This window comes from Mandrillus leucophaeus, unplaced genomic scaffold (genome assembly GCF_000951045.1).
Source record: "Mandrillus leucophaeus isolate KB7577 unplaced genomic scaffold, Mleu.le_1.0 Scaffold5, whole genome shotgun sequence".
Lineage (NCBI taxonomy): Eukaryota > Metazoa > Chordata > Mammalia > Primates > Cercopithecidae > Mandrillus > Mandrillus leucophaeus.
Window position 1 is genome coordinate 11,517,574 of NW_012105364.1, and position 20,619 is coordinate 11,538,192.

A 20,619-nucleotide genomic window follows, 5' to 3' on the forward strand; every position below is an offset into this window, starting at 1 on the left:
TGGCCCAAAGCAAGTGAAGAATCACAAAAGAAGTGAAAATGGGTGGTTCTTGCCTTAACTGATGACATTACACCACAAAAGAAGTGAAAATGACTGGTCTGTGCCTTAACCGATGACATTACCTTGTGGAATTCCTTCTCCTGGCTCATCCTGGCTTCAAAGCTCCCCCACTGAGCACCTTGTGATCCCCGCCCCTGCCCGCCAGAGAACAACCCCCTTTGACTGTAATTTTCCACTACCTACTCAAATCTTATAAAATGGCCCACCCTTATTTCCCTTTGCTGACTATCTTTTCGGACTCAGTCCACCTGCACCCAGGTGATTAAAAAGCTTTATTGCTCACATAAAGCCTGTTTGGTGGTCTCTTCACACGGACATGCATGAAATTTGGCGTCGTGACTCGGATCAGGGGACCTCCCTTGGGAGATCAATCCCCTGTCCTCCTGCTCTTTGCTCCATGAGAAATATCCACCTATGACCTCGGGTCCTCAGACCAACCAGCCCAAGGAACATCTCACCAATTTTAAATTGGGTAAGCGGCCTCTTTTTACTCTCTTATCCAACCTCTCTCACCATCCCTCAAACTGTTTCTCCTTTCAATCCTGGCGCCATCTTTCAATCTCTCCTTTCTCTTAATTTCAGTTCCTTTCCTTTTCTTGTAGGGACAGAAGAGACGTGTTTTATCCGTGAACCCAAAACTCCAGCACCAGTCATGGACTCAGGAAGACAGTCTTCCCTCGGTGTTTAATCACTGCGGGGACCCCTGCTTGATTATTCACCCATGTTTCAGAGGTGTCCGATCACCATGGGGACGCCTGCCTTGGTCCTTCACCTTTAGTGGCAAGCACCACTTTTTTGGTGGGCAAGCACCCCCTTCCCCTTCTCTCTATGTCTCTATCCTTTCTTTTCTCTCCACTTTCCTGGGGGGCAAGCACCCCCCACCCCTTCTCTCTATGTCTCTACCCTCTCTTTTCTCTGGGCTTGCCTCCTTAACTACGAGCAACTTTCCACTCTCTATTCCTCCCTCTTCTCCCTTAGCCTGTGTTCTCAAAAATTTAAAACCTCTTCAACTCACACCTGACCTAAAATGCAAATGCCTTATTTTCTTCTACAATGCTGCTTGACCCCAGTACAAATTTGATAATGGCTCTAAATGGCCAGAAAATGGCACTTTCGATTTCTCCATCCTACGAGATCGAGATAATTTTTGTCAAAAAATGGGCAAATGGTCTGAGGTGCCCCACATCCAGGCATTTTTCACACTTCGTTCCCTCTCTAGTCTCTGTTCCCAATGTGATTCCTCCCAAATCCTCTTTATTTCCCTCCTACCTGTCCCCTCAGTCCCAACCCCAAGCGTCGTTGAGTCTTTCCAATCTTCCTTTTCTACAGACCCATCTGACCTCTCCCCTCCTCCCCGGTCTGCTCGTCACCAGGCTGAGCTAGGTCCCAATTCTTCCTCGGCCTCTGCTCCTCCACCCTATAATCCTTCTATCACCTCCCTTCCTCACACCTGGTCCTGCTTACAGTTTAGTTCCGTGACTAGCCCTCCCCCACTTGCCCAACAATTTCCTCTTAGAGAGGTGGCTGGAGCTGAAGGCATAGTCAGGGTACATGTGCCTTTTTCTCATCAGATCTCAGATATGTCAGCATTTAGGTTCTTTCTCATCAGACCCCACTAAACATATACAGGAATTCCAATATCTAACTCTGTCCTACAATTTAACCTGGAGTGACTTAAATGTCATCCTAACTTCTACCCTCTCCCCAGATGAATAGGAAAGCGTTTTTTCTCTGGTCCAATCTCACACTGACAACTGTCGGCTCCAAGAGCCAGACCTCCAGGAAGGCATTAGAGCAGTTCCCCAAGAGGATCCCCAGTGGAACTATCAGGCAGATTCCCCAGGTATAGCTAGGTGAGATTACATGATTTCCTGCCTGGTTGAAGGGCTTAAAAGGGCAGCTTACAAAGCTGTTAATTATGACAAGCTTAAAGAAACTACCCAAGGTAAAGATGAAAGCCCAGCCCAGTTCATGGCTCGTTCGGCAGCAAACCTGAGCTTTACAGCCCTAGACTCTGAAGGGTCAGAAGGCCGTCTCATTCTAAATATGCATTTTATCACCCAGTCAGCTCCTGACATTAGAAAAAAGCTTCAAAAATTAGAATCCAGGCCTCAAACTCCACAACAGGAATTAATTAACCCAGCCTTCAAGGTGTACAATAATAGAAAGAAGGCAGCCAGATGGCCACGCATTTCTGAGTTACAATTGCTTGCGCCTGCTGTGAGACAAAACCCATCTGCACCTCCAGCACACAGGAACTTCAATTGCCTAAGCTGCACATCCCTAAGCCACAGCAGTCAAGCATTCCTACAGGACTTCCTCCATCAGGATCTTGCTTCAAGTGCCAGAAATCTGGCCACTGGACCAAGGAATGCCCACAGCCAAGGATTCCTCCCAAGCCATGTCCCATCTGTGGAGGGACCCACTGGAAATCAGACTGCCCAGCTCGCCCGGCAGCCACTCCTAGAGCTCCTAAAGCTCTAGTACAAGGCTCTCTGACTGACTCCTTCCCAGATCTGCTCAGCTTGGTGGCTGAAGACTGACACTGCCTGATCGCCTTGGAAGCCCCCTGGACCATCACGGACACCAAGCCTTGGGTAACTCTCACAGTGGAGGGTACGTCCATCCTCTGTGTAATCGATACAGGGGCTACCCACTCCACATTACCTTCTTTTCAAGGGCCTGTTTCCCTTGCCCCCATAACTGTTGGGGGTATTGACAGCTAAGCTTCAAAACCCCTTAAAACTCCCCCACTCTGGTGCCAACTTAGACAACATTCTTTTATGCACTCTTTTTTAGCTATCCCCACCTGCCCAGTTCCCTTATTAGGCTGAGACATTTTAACCAAATTATCTGCTTCCCTGACTATTCCTGGACTACAACCACATCTCATCGCCACCCTTCTTCCCATTCCAAAGCCTCCTTTGCATCTTCCTCTCATATCCCCCCATCTTAACCCACAAGTATGGGGCACCTCTACTCCCTCCCTGGCAACCAATCACATGCCCATTACTATCCCATTAAAACCTAATCACCCTTACCCTGCTCAACACCAATGTCCCATCCCACAGCATGCTTTAAAAGGATTAAAACCTGTTATCACTCACCCGCTACAGCATGGGCTTCTAAAACCTATAAATTCTCCTTACAATTCCCCCATTTTACCTGTCTGAAAATTGGACAAGTCTTACAGGTTAGTTCAGGATCTGCACCTTATCAACCAAATTGTTTTGCCTATCCACCCTGTAGTGTCCAACCCGTACACACTTTTGTCCTCAATATCTTCCTCCACAACTCACTATTCCGTTCTTGATCTTAAAGATACTTTCTTCACTATTCTCCTGCACCCCTCATCCCAGCCTCTCTTTGCTTTTACCTGAACTGACCCTGACACCCATCAGTCCCAGCAGTGACTACCTGTGCTGTGCTGCCACAAGGTTTCAGGGACAGCCCTCATTACTTCAGCCAAGCTCTTTCTCGTGATTTACTTTCTTTCCACCCCTCTGCTTCTCACCTTATTCAATATATTGATGATCTTCTACTTTGTAGCTCCTCCTTTGAATCTTCTCAACAAGACACCCCCCTGCTCCTTCAACATTTATTCCCCAAAGGATATCAGGTATCCCCCTCCAAAGCTCAAATTTCTTCTCCATCCGTTTCCTACCTCGGCGTAATTCTTCATAAAAACACACATGCTCTCCCTGCCGATCATCTCCAACTGATCTCTCAAACCCCAACACCTTCTACAAAACAACAACTCCTTCCCTTCCTAGACATGGTTGGATACTTTTTCCTTCAGATACCTGGTTTTGCCATCCTAACAAAACCATTATATAAATTCACAAAAGGAAACCTAGCTGACCCCATAGATCCTAAATCCTTTCCCCACTCCTCTTTCCATTCCTTGAAGACAGCTTTAGAGACTGCTCCCACACTAGCGCTCCCTGACTCATCCTAACCCTTTTCACTACACACAGCTGAAGTGCAGAGCTATGCAGTCGGAATTCTTACACAAGGACTGGGACCATGCCCTGTAGCCTTTTTGTCCAAACAACTTAACCTTACTGTTTTAGGCTGGCCATCATGCCTCCATGCAGAGGCTGCTGCCCCCCTAATACTTTTAGAGGCCCTCAAAATCACAAACTCTGCTCTCACTCATAACTTACAAAATCTATTTTCTTCCTCGCACCTGATGCATATACTTTCTGCTCCCTGGCTCCTTCAGCTATACTCACTCTTCATTGAGTCTCCTACAATTACCATTGTTCCCGGCCCTGACTTCAATGCAGCCTCCGACATTATTCCAGATACCACACCTGACACCCATGACTGTATCTCTCTGATCCACCTGACATTCACCCCATTTTCCCATATTTCCTTCTTTCCTGTTCCTCACCCTGATCACATTTGGTTTATTGATGGCAGTTCCACCAGGCCTAATCGCCACTCACCAGCAAAGGCAGGCTATGCTATAGTATCTTCCACATCTATCATTGAGGCTACCACTCTGCCCCTCTCCACCACCTCCCAGCAAGCTGAACTCATTGCCTTAACTTGGGCCCTCACTCTTGCAAAGGGACTACGTGTCAATATTTATACTGACTCTAAATATGCCTTTCATACCCTGCACCACCATGCTGTTATATGGGCAGAAAGAGGTTTCCTCACTACACAAGGGTCCTCTATCATTAATGCCTCTTTAATAAAAACTCTTGTCAGGGCCACTTTACTTCCAAAGGAAGCTGGAATCATTCACTGCAAAGGCCATCAAAAGGTGTCAGATCCCATTGCTCTAAGCAATGTTTATGCTGATTAGGTAGCTAAAGAAGCAGTTAGCATTCCAACTTCTGTCCCTCATGGTCAGTTTCTCTCCTTCTCATCAGTCACTCCCATGTATTCCCCCACTGAAACTTCCACCTATCAATCTCTTCCCACACAAGGCAAATGGTTCTTAGACCAAGGAAAAGATCTCCTTCCAGCCTCACAGGCCCACTCTGTTCTGTCATCATTTCATAACCTCTTCCATGTAGGTTATAAGCCACTAGCCAGTCTCTTAGAACCTCTCATTTCCTTTCCATCGTGGAAATCTATCCTCAAGGAAATCACTTCTAAGTGTTCTATCTGCTATTCTACTCCCCCTCAGGGATTGTTCAGGCCTCCTCCCTTCCCTGCACATCAAGCTCAAGAATTTGCCCCTGCCCAGTACAGGCAAATTGACTTTACTCACATGCCCCGAGTCAGGAAACTAAAATACCTCATGGTCTGGGTAGACACTTTCACTGGATGGGTAGAGGCCTTTCCCACAGAGTCTGAGAAGGCCACCACGGTCATTTCTTCCCTTCTGTTAGAGATAATTCCTCAGTTTGGCCTTCCCACCTCTATACAGTCCGATAACAGACCGGCCTTTACTAGTCAAATCACCCAAGCAGTTTCTCAGGCTCTTGGTATTCAGTGGAAACTTCATATCCCTTACCATCCTCAATCTTCAGGAAAGGTAGAACAGACTAATCGTCTTTTAAAGACACACCTCACCAAGCTCAGCCTCCAACTTAAAAAGGACTGGACAGTACTTTTACCTCTTGCCCTTCTCAGAATTAGAGCCTGTCCTCGAGATGCTACAGGGTACAGTCCATTTGAAATTTTATATGGATGCACTTTCTTGCTCAGCCCCAACCTTGTCCCAGACACCAGCCCTCTTGGCAACTATCTTCCAGTCCTCCAGCAGGCTAGACAGGAAATTCACCAGGCTGCTAATCTCTTGCCTACTCCAGATTCCCAGCCATATGAAGACACCCTAGCTGGACGATCAGTTCTTGTTAAGAATCTGACCCCTCAAACTCTACAACCTTGATGGACCAGACCCTACTTAGTCATCTATAGTACCCCAACTGCCATTTGTCTGCAGGATCCTGCCCACTGGGCTCACCGTTCCAGAATAAAGCTGTGTTCATCAGACAACCAGCCTAATACCTCCTCCTTCTCCTGGAAGTTGCAAGTACTCTCCCCTACTTCCCTTAAACTCACTCGCATTTCTGAAGAACAGTAATAACCCTTATGAGCCTAATACACCCCTTTATTCTATTAGGTCTGTTCATTCTTACCCTACTTTTTGTAACAGAGCTTTACACAGTCACCCCCACTACTTGGATTGAGCCCCAAAAACTAGTCATCCCTGCTATCTTCTGTCTAGTCATACTCCTATTTATCATTCTCAACTACTCATAAATGCCCTACTCTTGTTTACACTGCTGGTTTACACTGTTTCTCTAAGACATCACAGCTGATATCTCCTGGTTCTATCCCTAAACCACCACTCTTAACTCCTTCTTAGAGTGGATAGATGATCTTTGCTGGCAGGGCACCCCCCAATACTTTCACTCTGATGAAGTTCTATTCTTTACTTTTACACTCACTCTTATTCTCATTCCCATCCTTATGCCACCCTCTACCTCTCCCCAGCTATCTCCACCACACTATCAACCTTACTCACTCTCTCTTAGCTATTTCTAATCCCTCCTCAGCGAACAATTTTTGGCTTTGCATTTCCCTTTCTTCCAGCACCTACACAGCTGTCCTCGCCTTACATACAGACTGGGCACCTGTCTCCCTACACCTCCAAACTTCCTTTAACAGCCCTCACTTTTACCCTCCTGAAGAACTTCTTTACTTTCTAGACAGGTCCAGCAAGATCTCCCCAGACATTTCACAACAGCAAGCTGCCACCCTCCTCTGCACTTACTTAAAAAAATCTTTCTCTTTATATCAACTCTACTATCCCCATGTTTGGAGCCCTCACAACACAAACTACTATTCCTGTGGCTGCTCCTTTATGTATCTCTTGGCAAAGACCCACTGGAATTCCCTGGGTAACCTTTCACCTTTTTGATGTTCCTTCACTCTTCATCTCCAAAGCCCAACTACACACATCACTGAAACAATTGGAGCCTTCCAGCTCCATATTACAGACAAGCCCTCTATCAATACTGGCAAACTTAAAAACATTAGCAGTAAGTATTGCTTAGGAAGACACTTGCCTTGTATTTCACTCCATCCTTGGCTACCTTCCCCTTTCTCGTCAGACTCTCCTCCCAGGCCCTCTTCTTGTTTACTCATACCAAGCCCCGTAAATCACAGTGAAAGTTTGCTCATAGACACTCAATATTTTCTCACACACCATGAAAATCAAATCTCCCACTCTACGCAGTTAACCCATCAGTCCCCTTTACAACCTCTGACAGCTGTCGCCCTAGCTGGATCCCTAAGAGTCTGGGGAGAAGACACCAATTTCAGTACTCCTTTTCATCTCACTTTGCATTTCCAGCTTTGCCTCGCACAAGCCTCTTCTTCCTCTGTGGCTTTCTACCTACATGTGTCTACCCGCTAATTGGACAGGCACATGCACACTAGTTTTCCTTACTCCCAAAATTCAATTTGCAAATGGGACCGAAGAGCTCCCTGTTCCCCTCATGACACCAACATGACAAAAAAGAGCTATTCCACTAATTCCCTTGCTTGTCAGTTTAGGACTTTCTGCCTCCACTATTGCCCTTGGTACTGGAATAGTAGGCATTTCAACCTCTGTCATGACCTTTCATAGCCTTTCTAATGACATCTCTGCTAGCATCACAGACATATTATAAACTTTATCAGCCCTCCAGGCCCAAGTTGACTCTTTAGCTGCAGTTGTCCTCCAAAACCGCCGAGGCCTTGACTTACTGCTGAAAAAGGAGGACTCTGTATATTTTTAAATGAAGAGTGTTGTTTTTACCTAAATCAATCTGGCCTGGTGTATGACAACATAAAAAAACTTAAGGATAGAGCCCAAAAATCCGCCAACCAAGCAAGTAATTACGCTGAACTCCCTTGGGCACTCTCTAATTGGATGTCCTGGGTCCTCCCAATTCTTAGTCCTTTAATACCTGTTTTTCTCCTTCTTTTATTCAGACCTTGTATCCTCCATTTAGTTTCTCAATTCATCCAAAACCGTATCCAGGCCATCACCAATCATTCTACATGAAAAATGCTCCTTCTAACAACCCCACAGTATCACCCCTTACCACAAAATCCTCCTTCAACTTGACCTCTCCCACTCTAGGTTCCCACATGATCCCTAATCCTGCTCAAAGCAGCCCTGAGAAACATTGCCCATTATCTCTCCATGCCACCCCCAAAACTTTTCACTGCCCCAACACTTCTATACTATTTTATGGTATTTTTCTTATTAATATAAGAAGGCAGGAATGTCAGGCCTCTGAGCCCAAGCTAAGCCATCGTATCCCCTGTGACCTGCATGAATATATACATCCAGATGGCCTGAAACAAGTAAAGAATCACAAAAGAAGTGAAAATGGCTAGTTCCTGCCTTAACTGATGACATTCCACCACAAAAGAAGTGAAAATGGCGGTCCCTGCCTTAACTGATGATATTATCTTGTGAAATTCCTTCTCCTGACTCATCCTGGCTCAAAAGCTCCCCCACTGATCACCTTATGACCCCCACCCCTGCCCACCAGAGAACAGCCCCCTTTGACTGTAGTTTTCCACTACCCACCCAAATGCTCTAAAATGGCCCCACCCCATCTCCCTTTGCTGACTCTCTTTTTGGACTCAGCCCGCCTGCACCCAGTTGATTAAAAAGCTTTATTGCTCACACAAAGCATGTTTGGTGGTCTCTTCACACAGATGCATGTGAAACTCAGAACATCTTTAACAGATATTGGTGAGTTGAAATTTGTAATGGTGCAGAAAGGAAAAAATGCCTCCGTTAAAATATATTAAACCACTGGTGTCCAGCAATACCTGAAAACATCACTGCATCACACGTGAAGCCCTCCACAAGTCCCAAGGCTTCTCAATGTAGAAAGGTTACACAAAATTGTCCAAATCCAAAGATTAGGCTGGGCACGGTGGCTCATGCCTGTAATCCCAGCACTTTGGGAGGCCAAGGCTGGTGGATCACCTGAGGTCAGGAATTCAAGACCAACCTGTCCAACGTGGTGAAACCCCATCTTTACTAAAAGTACAAAAATTAGCTGGGCATGGTGGTGGGTGCCTGTAAACCCAGCTACTTGGGAGACTGAGGCAGAAGAATCACTTGAACCCCAGAGGTGGAGGTTGCAGTGAACCGAGACTGCATCATTGCACTCCAGCCTGGGTGACAAGAGCAAAAAACTCCGTCTTGAAGGAAAAAAAAAAAATTAGGATACGCACTACTTTCCCTAGAATTTTTCGTTTAAGTGGCTAGACAATTCTGCTTCCACATGTATGAGCAAACACTCCATTTCAAAACATCCTTTTTGATTATCTAACCTGCTCACTGCTGATCATTTCGATAACCTTCCAAAATGCCCAATTGTGAATATAGTTAAAGTTGGTGTGAAGGAAATGTAGTAGTTGCTGGTATCTACTTTAACCCTTTCTCGCCTTACTTTGTTCCTTAAGAGAATAATAATGAATTAGATAATCAAAATTCAGTTTTCATAAATGAAGAGTCTAAACGCATGACTAGTCAAGGAAGAATTATGCTCCTATATAACAGACCATTAATTGAAATCAATTCTTCAAAGAACATAATTAACAAAGAAATGTCCTTTTAGAGATAAGGAGGAAATCCCCCACTATTGGACAAGAAGCTTCTTACCTTAGAAAGAAAAAATAAAGGTTCATCTCTGTACCCTAGCCTTGTATAGACAAATACAGGCAAGGCATAATCATGAGATGTCATGGTGGAGATTCTCATGGATTCATGTACCCGAAATTGGGAGAAGCGCAAAATGTTTTCACTGTCTCCAAGGGATTTCCAGACACCGATAGAAGGATATAAAGCAGCACTGCTGTTCCAGAGCCAAGAGAGCTCATTGTTCCTCAAGACTTCCTCTTCTGGGCATGACCCAGTATAGTTTGGGGCATAAACGTTATAATTGTGACAATCAGGATATAAATAATAACCCCAAAGACCTTTGGGTCGACTCTTAATTCCCAATTTGATGGTTTCCTTCATGAAAGCTTTTGCGCTTTCTTCAAAGGTCGCTTTAGCTAAATATTCAATATCCATAGCTGATACATTCTTTCCCATATCAGTAATAAGCTTTCTTGACTTCTTTCTGTAGACATCTTTTGCGTTCCAGTTCCGGGCCCACTGTGGTCGCCAATATTCCCAATCTATAACAGCAAGTCCACTGAAATCTTCAGCAGGGATGTAATAATTAATATCTTGGTCAGCTTTTTCCAGATGTACTTTTAAACTTATGTTCTGTGGGAGACCTCCATTAATGGGGACCCCTTGTGATGTATACCACGGATAGTATCCCAATCTGTTGACATAAAATATAGTGACATTTTGCCCCCTGGCCTTGGCCAGTGGGCTTCCAATCACTGGAAACATTTTCAAATTTAGTCTTAAATTATATTTTATCAAACACTGATCTGTTGGAGCATTCCAAGCAGCTATAAAAGGTTTTCTTTGATAAATTGGAAGTCGAGCAGGTTTTAGACAAGAGATAGACTTTAGAATAAAAAATATAAGGAGCCATGAAGTGAGATGTACTGGTTGAACAACACAAAGCCTTAACTGTCCTTCAGATAACACTTTCATGGTAAGATAAAAATCTTATGTTATCTTCTGCTTTAGTGTACTCTAGAAGACCTGTGGAGAGATTTAATTTTCTGTTAGGCATAGTTTTGAGGAACAAGACTCAAATAATAAATAGATATTATTATTATATATGTCTGTTTTTAAAGCATATCACTTAGAGGTCTCAAAGAGGTCTATAAATAAATGGAGATATAGAAGCAGATGTAGAGACCTAGCTTCTATTCAGGGGCAGGAAATGCAATTCAACAGACATTCATGGAGCATCAGACCCTACGTCCAGAAAATAAAATGAATAAGATGTGGTCCTTGCCTTTAAGGAGTTCATGATCAGATAAAGATGTGAAATAATATTCACTATCATTTTGGAAAACTCATCAAATCCCAGGCATTGTGCTTAAGTGCTTTGTAAATATTTTAAAAACTTGTAATAACTATGTAAGGCTTATAATTACATTTCCATTTTACAAATGGGAAACTGAGGCTTAGAGAGATGAAAAGGCTTGTCTGATGTCACATTATATGGAAGGCAAGGTAATGTAAAATTTAAATAATAAAAATGAATAATAAGTACTACATGATAATTTATTGGAGCAATTACTTCTGGGAGTAAGCGTAGCTAGGAATGGAGAGGAAAGTGATTGAGTGGCAAGAAATTAAAACCAGCCCAACTGTCCTAAAAAATAGATGTTTTGGGTTTCTTTTGAATAAACTTAGAAATTGATCCTCCCAGGGTAAAACTTAAGAAAGTTACATTTGTCTTATCAGGGTTCCTTTCTTGGTAAACCAACCATCAAGCCTCCCAGAAAGCTTCAAGGAATTGAAACTTACCAGATTATCACATCTAAACGATGAGACACCAGACACCTCACTTACCTAACTGACCACTTGCCTGTTGACCAACTCCTCTTTCTTACCCCTCCTTAATTCCTGTTTTCCCACATATAGTTACTTTTCTTCCCTACTTTATAGACCCCAAATTTTAGTAGCTTGAGGAGATGAATTCGAGACTGATCCTTTATTCTGCTTGGCTGCAGCACCCAAATAAGGCCTTCTTTCCCGGCAATACTCCTTGACTCAGTGATTGGCTTTCTGTACAGCAAGCAACAGGACCTAGACCAAACCCCTGGTGTAACAGAACATCTCAGGGAAGACACTGGAGTTGAAAGAGAAGATAGGGCCAGGCAGAGTGGCTCACACCTATAATCCCAGCACTTTGGGAGGCTGAGGTGGGTGGATCACAAGGTCAAGAGATCAAGACCATCCTGGCTAACATGGTGAAACTCCATGTCTACTAAAAATACAAAAATTAGCTTGGCATGGTGGCACGTGCCTGTAGTCCCAGCTACTCAGGAGGCTGAGGCAGGAGAATCGCTTCAACCTGGGAGGTGGAGGTTGCAGTGAACCGAGATCACACCACTGCCCTCCAGCCTGGCAACAGAGAGAGACTCAATCTAAAAAAAAAAGAGAGAGAGAGAGAAAGAGAAAGATAGGTAGGTGTTTGGATAGTATGAGAGGGAAGACGATAGTGGCTACTTTGTCAAGTTATTTTTTTAGTCATCTCTTTGTAAAACTACTACAAAATTATTTTTGTAAAAGCTCATTAAAGGGTTTGATGGCATAAAACATTTGCAGTCTTGTGTGTCACTAAAAGGAAAGTGCATTGTGGTTATGCCTGATGCCTAGTGAGATTAAGGTGTCCAGTAGACATTTGTCCTTTGGCTGTGTGCTCAGGATACAGACTCCTTTCCTCAGTAGTTAATTCTGTACCATAAATACCTTGGAAGGCAAAGTCCATATTTCATTAAATAAGCCAAAATGTCCCAGCGTTCCTTGCAGGTTTGGTATTCGTCTATGACTGTGGTCAGCCCAATTAGATGCATCCTAATCCAGGCTTTGAATTGGGATATTGAGATTCAAGGAGGCTGAGGTGACATTGCCAGTGGTGACATAAATTCCAGTGTCAAGGAGCAGCAAGCTGGGGCATCCAGAACCTGAACCTGATGCCCATAATGTTACTGTTAAGTGGAGACATTGTCCTCATGAGACATCATCTTTCTGCTCAAGTAAGCAAGGTTTGTTTTGGTTGCTTACAACCAGGAACTCTGATTGATGGAGAACTGATACGGTTTGGCTGTGTCTCCACCAAAATCTCATCTTCAATTGTAGCTCCCATAATCTCCCTGTCATAGGAGGGAGGTGGTGGGAGGTAACTGAATCATGGGGGCAGATTTCCCTTGCTGTTCTTGTGATAAAGAATAAGTCTCACGAGATCTGATGGTTTTATAAAGGGTCGTTCCCCTGCGCATGCTCTCTTGCCTGCCTCCATCTAAGACGTGACTTTGCTCCTCCTTCGCCTACTGCCATGATTGTGAGGGATCCCCAACCATGTGGAACTGTGAGTCCATTAACTCTCTTTTTCTTTATAAATTACCGAGTCTCGGGTATGTTTTCATTAGCAGTGTGAGAATGGACCAATACAAGGCACTTCTGTGCTTGGTAGTAAAGCCTGTGATACATGTTGTGTGTAATTATCATGTTTAACCACCAGGTGTCACCAGCCAAACCTTATAGTATTTCTCAGGCCTCCGACACTGCTGTAAAAAAATGTTTAAGTAATTCACAAAACTTCCTCCAAAGACATTTAAGAAGTCCTAAGTAAATGGATAAACACAAAACACCAGTTTTTAAGAGCTATAGAGGTAGATATTTTCATTTATTGAATAAATATACTCCTCTACACACAAAGCTGAATAAAATTACCCCACTTAGTAGCATGAAATATATCCTACTGCAGCTCTCAATTATGATTTGAAGAGAATAATATTTTCAAGGGAATCTAATTTTATGAGTAAGAAAAACTGTGGTACTCAAAACTTCTCCTTTTCTTTGATTTTTTTAATTATATTTTGCCTCCAGGTAAGAAAAATAGATTTGCATATGCATTCATTAATAGAAGGTGGAAGAAGCTTTCCTTTAAAATTAAAATTCAGTTCTATTAGAAAGGACTATATCTGTGTACCAAAAAAAGAAAAAGTCTACTCTGCCAGACACTTCCTGCTTTGATCTCATTCAGAACATAGTTTTCCACTGACTATTGTTTCCCCTTGGGTCAGCTCCCTCATCACCACCATAGAACATCCTGGTTCATTTATTACAAAGTTACCAAGTGATTCTCTTCTCCTATCCTGGAATGTTATTATTCTCTTTGTTCTGGTGAACTGGAGGTGCACCTTACATGGCAGATGGCAGACATAGCTCCTGATAAAATGTGTGGGTGCACGACCAAAGAAGGAAAATAAATAAGTAAAATCCTGTGCCCGTGTCTTCTGCTTGCTGTATGTCAGGTTTCTGCTTCCTTTGCAGCCAGGTCAGGGCACCGGTGTGCCCTCCTCGTTAAATATGGCTTGTTGGGAGGAGATCCCCTCACGTGACCCCTCTCAGACACTGTTTTCCCTTCCCTGTCCCACCATGCAATCTCTGTTTCTGCTGTCCTTCCTTCACCAAGGAAACTCCCCAAACCTGCCCTTCCAAAAGTGCCCTTTGCTTCAGAGCTTCTCTAGACCTTATTCCCTCACCCCACCTATGCCATTAAAATCCCCACCGCTGAGCTCTGCCTTATCTTGACTGGTTCGTGTAGCATAGCAACTGTGTAATTATCCACAGTTAACCGTGTGTGTGTCACCAGCGATAGCAACCTTCCTTTTCTTTCTCCCTTCCCCCTCCATAACCTAGGAAAATGTGCTCCTGTAAACAAACCTCTAAATGACAGAATGTTTAGAAAGAGTTAGCAAGATATTGGAGGTAGAGGTGAATGAGGAATTTCACCTGGACTTGGCCCTTAAATTGTATCGCCCAGTTTTCTCTTCTTAGAAGTAAGGTCTGTTCTGGGAACATATATGAAGGACCAGTTCCCTTCCTTCAACAAGGAAACTTCTGTGAAGACATTTTAAAGGCCCCTGGACAAATGATTTTCAATGAAATGACATGCTCATTAAAGCCATAGGTAAAGGGAAGTAGCTTTCTCCTGACTCCTCCTCTGGTGAAAGAAACTGAGGAAGGTAAAGCTGCTACTAGGTTGACCTTGGCTTCATAGTTCTAATCTTCTTGCCCTGACCAGAGACAAATGTGGCGAAAGCAGCAAACAGACAGGGCCTATTTCAAGTCGGCTCAAGGACCTCACCTCATCACTGCCCCTTCCTCCTGACAGTGAAGGAGACAGTGAAGAAGGTGGCAGGAGGGGTATTCTTGTGGGGAGACAGGACCACCATGTACAGCTACAAGAGTCTGCAAAAAAGCCTCTATCCCCTGTCCCCTGCTTCTTCCTATCTCCCTTCTCACTCTTTCCCCAAAGAAGCTTACTTGCTTGTGATAAATTAAAAGAAAAAAAAAAGAGCAACCCCTGGCATTCGGAAACTGTGAGTACTACACTCACAGCTAGGCTGCATAATGCTTCTCTTAAACACTGTCACAGAATACCAGTCTGGACACGTTTACTCTCAGACCACAATCAAATGAGACAAAGCCAGGCCACTTTTAAATTTTGTCTAAGATCAGAAAAGAAGGTCACTGTGCAACCCACAAAATACCAAACATCCCTCTCTCTTGCTGAATGAATGACAGCTATTCTTTAACCAGTCACAGGAACGCCTCTGCTTTCTGACAACATCTAATCTACAGAAAATCCCTGCCTTCTTAGACTCTCCCCCAAATCACCCAACCAAAACCTAAATAGTATGATAGTTTCCTCCTAATACCCTCTTACTGAGAAACTCCATGGTTTCCCATTGTGTGCACCCTTCCTTCCCACAATAAGTAAGAAAGTCAACTGATTTAACTGCAGGTGTGCTCCTGGTGGTCTTCGGAGCACTGACACTGTATGAAGGCAGAGGCACTTAGGGTTTATTCTTATAAGAATTCAGAAAATTTTTATTGAGCATTTCTATGTACCAGGCTTCCGTCTAAGTACCAATAATACAATAGTGAGCAAAACAAACAAACAGCCCCTGCCCTCACTGAGTTTAAATTCTTTTAGGGGAGGGAGATAATAAATAAGAAGAGGAAATAAAATATTCAGTGTGTTGCATAGTGATCATAACAAAGAAAAATAAATAAGGCAAGGATTTGTTTCTAGATGGTAACAAGCCTCACTGATCCCACGGATAAGAGGAGTCAGCCTGGAGGATGCTGGGGGAAGTATGAGGGAAAGCAGGTGCAAAGGCCCTGTGGCAGAGCATGCCTGCTGTCTCCAAAGACCTTTGAAGAGGTCAGCGACTAGATAAAAGGAACCAGAGAGGAAAGAGTGAGGGTCTTGTGGGGGCGTATAGGTACTCAGGCTTTTACTCTAAATGAGATGGGAAAGACGTGGTAGGCTTTGAAAGAAGAATGACATTATCTGCCTTGGGCTTAACTGGATTCCTCTGGCTGCTGTGTTGAGGCAAGCCTGAAAGGGAAAAGACACAAGAGAGAAGCAGGAAGAGTGTAAGAAGCTCTTGCAATAATCTAAGACAGAAATGAGAGCAGTTCAAACCAGTTATTTATGAGACCATAATATTTTAAACAATCACCACAAAGGAAAAGGATATTATAAATCAATAAATTAATTGCACTAATTTGTTTTCATTTTGATTGCAACTCTAAGTGCTTGTTCTCAAACACCCAGTGCAATGTTTTTTAACTTCACACAGCGTGATGATCCATACTGATCTTTACGATCAGAGTGAATGCTCTGGAAAAGTTTTTCAAAGCATATACTCTTTTCTGAATATTCATGTATTAGTGAAACAAATTGATTTTCCAAATCTACAAGTCTTCTATTTCTTTTTTCATGATATTGGGGTTCTGTTTTAAAAACCTTTAAGATACCAAGTGTCTGCTCCTAAAACCATGAGAGTTTGAAGAGATATCCTGAAGGTCACTGTCCCTAAGGAATTTAATAAATGCACTGTTTTATTTCCAAGCCCTTAAGGAAAGTACTGACCAAAGTGATATTTTGTTGCAATGATGAAAAATATATATACTCATATACATTTATCGGCCTGAGAGACAGAGCAGAACTATCAAGTTCAAAGCTGTGTGCTCAATTTTGCAGAACTAATTGCTAACCTATTTTCTAATAAAAGCTTATTAGAGCAACAGCCAATAATAGGCTTCTATTTTTTTCTCTGATGAACTTTTTCTCTTTTGAAACATCAGTGCTCTGCAAGCTGACTCTTTAGTATTCCAGCAGAAAAAGCAAAATATTTTAATGTTAGAGGTTTCTCAATTAAGTATTTTTCATACATTTTTCTTAAAAACTTGTTGCCTATGGGTTTACAATACAATCAACTTTATAGCAGTATTTCTTAAGGCCCATAATTCATCATTAGACACTGAATTTTATGATAACTCTATTTTATGTTATTATCAAAGAACACAGTGTCCCTCCATCTGAACAAATTTTAGAACTCCTACACTATCTTGATTGTATAAAATTGTTTCCTTTCCAGTCTTCTTAAATATAGGCTTAAGTTTTGTAAATATGTGAAAATGACTATTTCAGTGTCACTTTTGTTAATGGAAAATTCACTATATTATTCAATCTCAAAGGCCTTGTTTTTTATGAAGCAAGCAATTTTGCAGTTTTAAGAAATACAACCCAAAAGAGATTAAAATTGTCTTTGTATAAAAGTGCACACTTAGTCTTTGTCTAAAAGTATTACTTCTCTTTTAGGACTTGAAATTTCTTACAGCCAAGATCAACAGATTCTCGGAAAAGCACACTGAGTCTTAGGATCACATTTTGAATAAAATGTTCCCTCTGTCAACCTGTTTTTAACCAAGTTCCTTAAGATAACATTAAGTTGATTTATGTCTTCAGGTTTTTAATTAAAGTTGTTGAACTAAAAAGTCATCCAGTGGTCTGTGAAATGTTATTTAAGTCTTTCCAATGTCCATAGTCAAGATTACAACTTAAAATACTTCCCTCCCCATAAAAATGACCCAAGTCATTGATTAGGAGTGCTGGGATACTAGTCAGGGTTATCAGACAGAAACTAGGGATGGGGAGCTGAGGCCCCAACCTCAGGCTTGAGGACCAGAACAATATTTAAACAGGAGAGTGTTGGATCCCAGTTCCTCAGATCCTAGCTCTCAGTGTTAGAGTACAAGACTGGAGAGGAAAGGCAAACATTTGAGAGGTGAAAAACTATAGCCATATCACATTGTCTTGTCTCTGGTAAACATGTCTTAATTTCAAATTTTGCCTCAGTCCTGACTGGAGTGGCTTGAAAACTAGGTTTCCCCTGGCTTTACAAATGGCAACCCATCATCTATCTCTCTGTACAAGCATATATATTTTAGCAGGATAAGAAATTTGAGCAAGGTGAAATGTGCAGGGATTGACCCCAACCTGAATGAAGAAAGAGTACATTCCTAGTGGAAACAGAAGACTGGAAATTTCTATCTAAATTATCAATGAATAAAATCTTTCACCAAGAAATTCTGCTTCTATGTAATTCATTGTAGCACTTCTTATAATTAGGAAGACAAAATTAATGTCTTCCTAATTCTTATAATTAGGACAACAAAATAAATGTCAACCATAAGGCAAAGGCCACATAAGGCATGGCCTTGTATACAGTGGAATGCTATGCACCTATAACAAAGAATGAGGTTTCTTCTATATATTCATAAGGACATTCACCAGATACTAAAATATTCTTTAAAATATATATTTGTTTTACACCTGTGTCTGTACACAAGCTACACATTCTAATAAAGTGTGTATAGATAGTTGCCATTTTTCAAAGAAAGGAATGTATACATATATAATATATACACACATACACCTACACCACAAATTACATATGTACACGGTATAATAATTTGTGTACTGAGGAATATCTCTGGAGCTGTATTTGTCCGTTCTCACACTGCTATGAAGAAATACCTGAGACTGGGTAATTTATAAAGGAAAGAGGTTTAATTTACTCACAGTTCCCTATGGCAAGCAAGGGAAGCCTCAGGAAACTTACAATCATGGCAGAAGGCAAAGGGGAAGTAAGTGCCTTCTTCACAAGGTGGCAGGAAAGGGAAGGGCTATGAAGGAGGAACTTCCAAACACTTAAAAAACCATCAGATCTCGTGAGAACTCACACACTATCAGGAAAGCAGCATGGGGGAAACCGCCTGCATAATCCGATCCCTTCCCTCCCTCCACACATGGGGATTACGGGTCCCTCCCGCAACAGATGGAATGATAATTTGAGATGAGATTTGGGTGGGGATACAGAACCAAACCATATGAGGAGGTTACAAACTCATGAAAGGTTACATTGCTTGCTTCCAGGGGGGAAAACAGGGTGGCTAAGTGAGAGAAGTGAGCAGGGGCAAGATTTATTTGAGAAGGAAGTTCTGTTGGGATTTTGTACTACGTTTTTGTAACAGCTAATTCAAAACCATCAATCTGATTTTAAAAACTCAAAGTTCTTTGGATATATAAGAGAAGATGCAAATCGATTCTGACTATAGTATAAGGAATCCAGTTTTCCTAAAGAAAGTTACATCTCACTTGGATATTGTTATGAAGATGATTTTTATAATTTTATTTGAGAAATTGTATGCTTATCTGCAATCTGACAAAAACATCCCTTTTCAGGAAATAATAATGATTTTTTTAACTGAAATGAACACTATCAGCCAAAGCTTTAAGTTAAGGCTCTATTCTGACATTTGATTATCAAAAGCTGATTGTTGATTGGTTACTATCTATGGCAAAAGAAAACTAACAGTGGTTAATGGTTTAGGAGGTGTTTGGTAGGAACACTGATGATAAGCTTGAAGAAACTGATTAGTATTATTATTCTCCACAAAATGTAATGCATAATACATTACATTTTATTTAATACTAGTGGAAAATATACTTTAGAGTAATAGGCCTTCTCTGACTGTAAACAAGGCAAAACTCTAGTTACAAAAGATAAATGTATGCGGAGAAATTGGGTATGAAAAAATGATTGTTCTTTCTTTCTTATTTCTTTGACTATATATGAGTTTTGGTGATTTATTCAGCATAATGTTAAATAACTCAGGAAGCTAGATTGTTTGTTACTTCTTCAGCATCAGATAACTTTTTTCCTTGGAGTTTCTTAAAGACTTCAATTCAATTTTATTTCATCACTCATACCTTTTTGATGAAGACTAACTTCTGATCTTATTTTTTATTCTTCAATGTTTATGGCATTATTCTTATTTCTTTTTATTCTTCTACACACTTTTCTTTTCTAAATCCTTCTCAAATCTGATTGCTTTATTTGAATTATGTCGAGCTACCCTGGTGTGTTTACAACACAAAATATCTCAGTGCAATTTAACAGAAGCCAGTAAAGAGTGCAGGTTAAAATCTTATACTCTGGAGCCAGTTACCATAAACAGCACACTAGAAAAGGTTTCATTGTTTTTCCTATTCAATTTTTATTTCTATTGTTTTAACTCGCCTTCCCAGCATATCACAATACTGTCTTTTTGGGCAGAGAAGTGCAATGATAATAGTAATGGCCTTTTATCTATCTAAATACAGTATTGATGTCTATTCTCTTCTTACAAACTAAAGTCTCAACTTTTGAAAATTATATTTATGAACTAGAACTTAAATTCTAATTTATAAATATGGGACAGGATCTTGCACACTGCCCTTTCCCCATGCATCTCTGCACCCTTGCCTTTCTCTGGTTGACATTTTCACATAAGACAGATCTTCTAACCTAGACAGCAATCCCACTATACGGCTCAATGGACATAAGACGTCAATATGTGGCGCTGACTGCCACATAGTTGATTAAGTCATGCCTGAGTTTGCAATGCCTTTTGGTATTGCACCTAATGTTTTCTACCTATAATATCTCTGTCAATCTTCATTAAACTTGACTATGAGATTTCAAGCCCATCAAATTAAGCAATCTGAGAAGATTTTGGCTTATAAAGAGCTG

At 41.7% G+C, this 20,619-nt stretch overlaps 1 protein-coding gene across 1 annotated transcript in view; it reads right to left on the reverse strand.

Moving 5' to 3' along the window:
* HYAL4 (hyaluronoglucosaminidase 4) overlaps positions 1-20,619 on the reverse strand; it is a 52,445-nt gene that overhangs the window by 9,453 nt on the left and 22,373 nt on the right. Inside the window, exon 2 of the mRNA XM_011995944.1 lies at positions 9,701-10,705. Within this exon, the coding sequence (XP_011851334.1) occupies positions 9,701-10,654 (954 nt within the window). The 5' untranslated portion in view covers positions 10,655-10,705. The remainder of the gene's footprint in view (positions 1-9,700; positions 10,706-20,619) is intronic.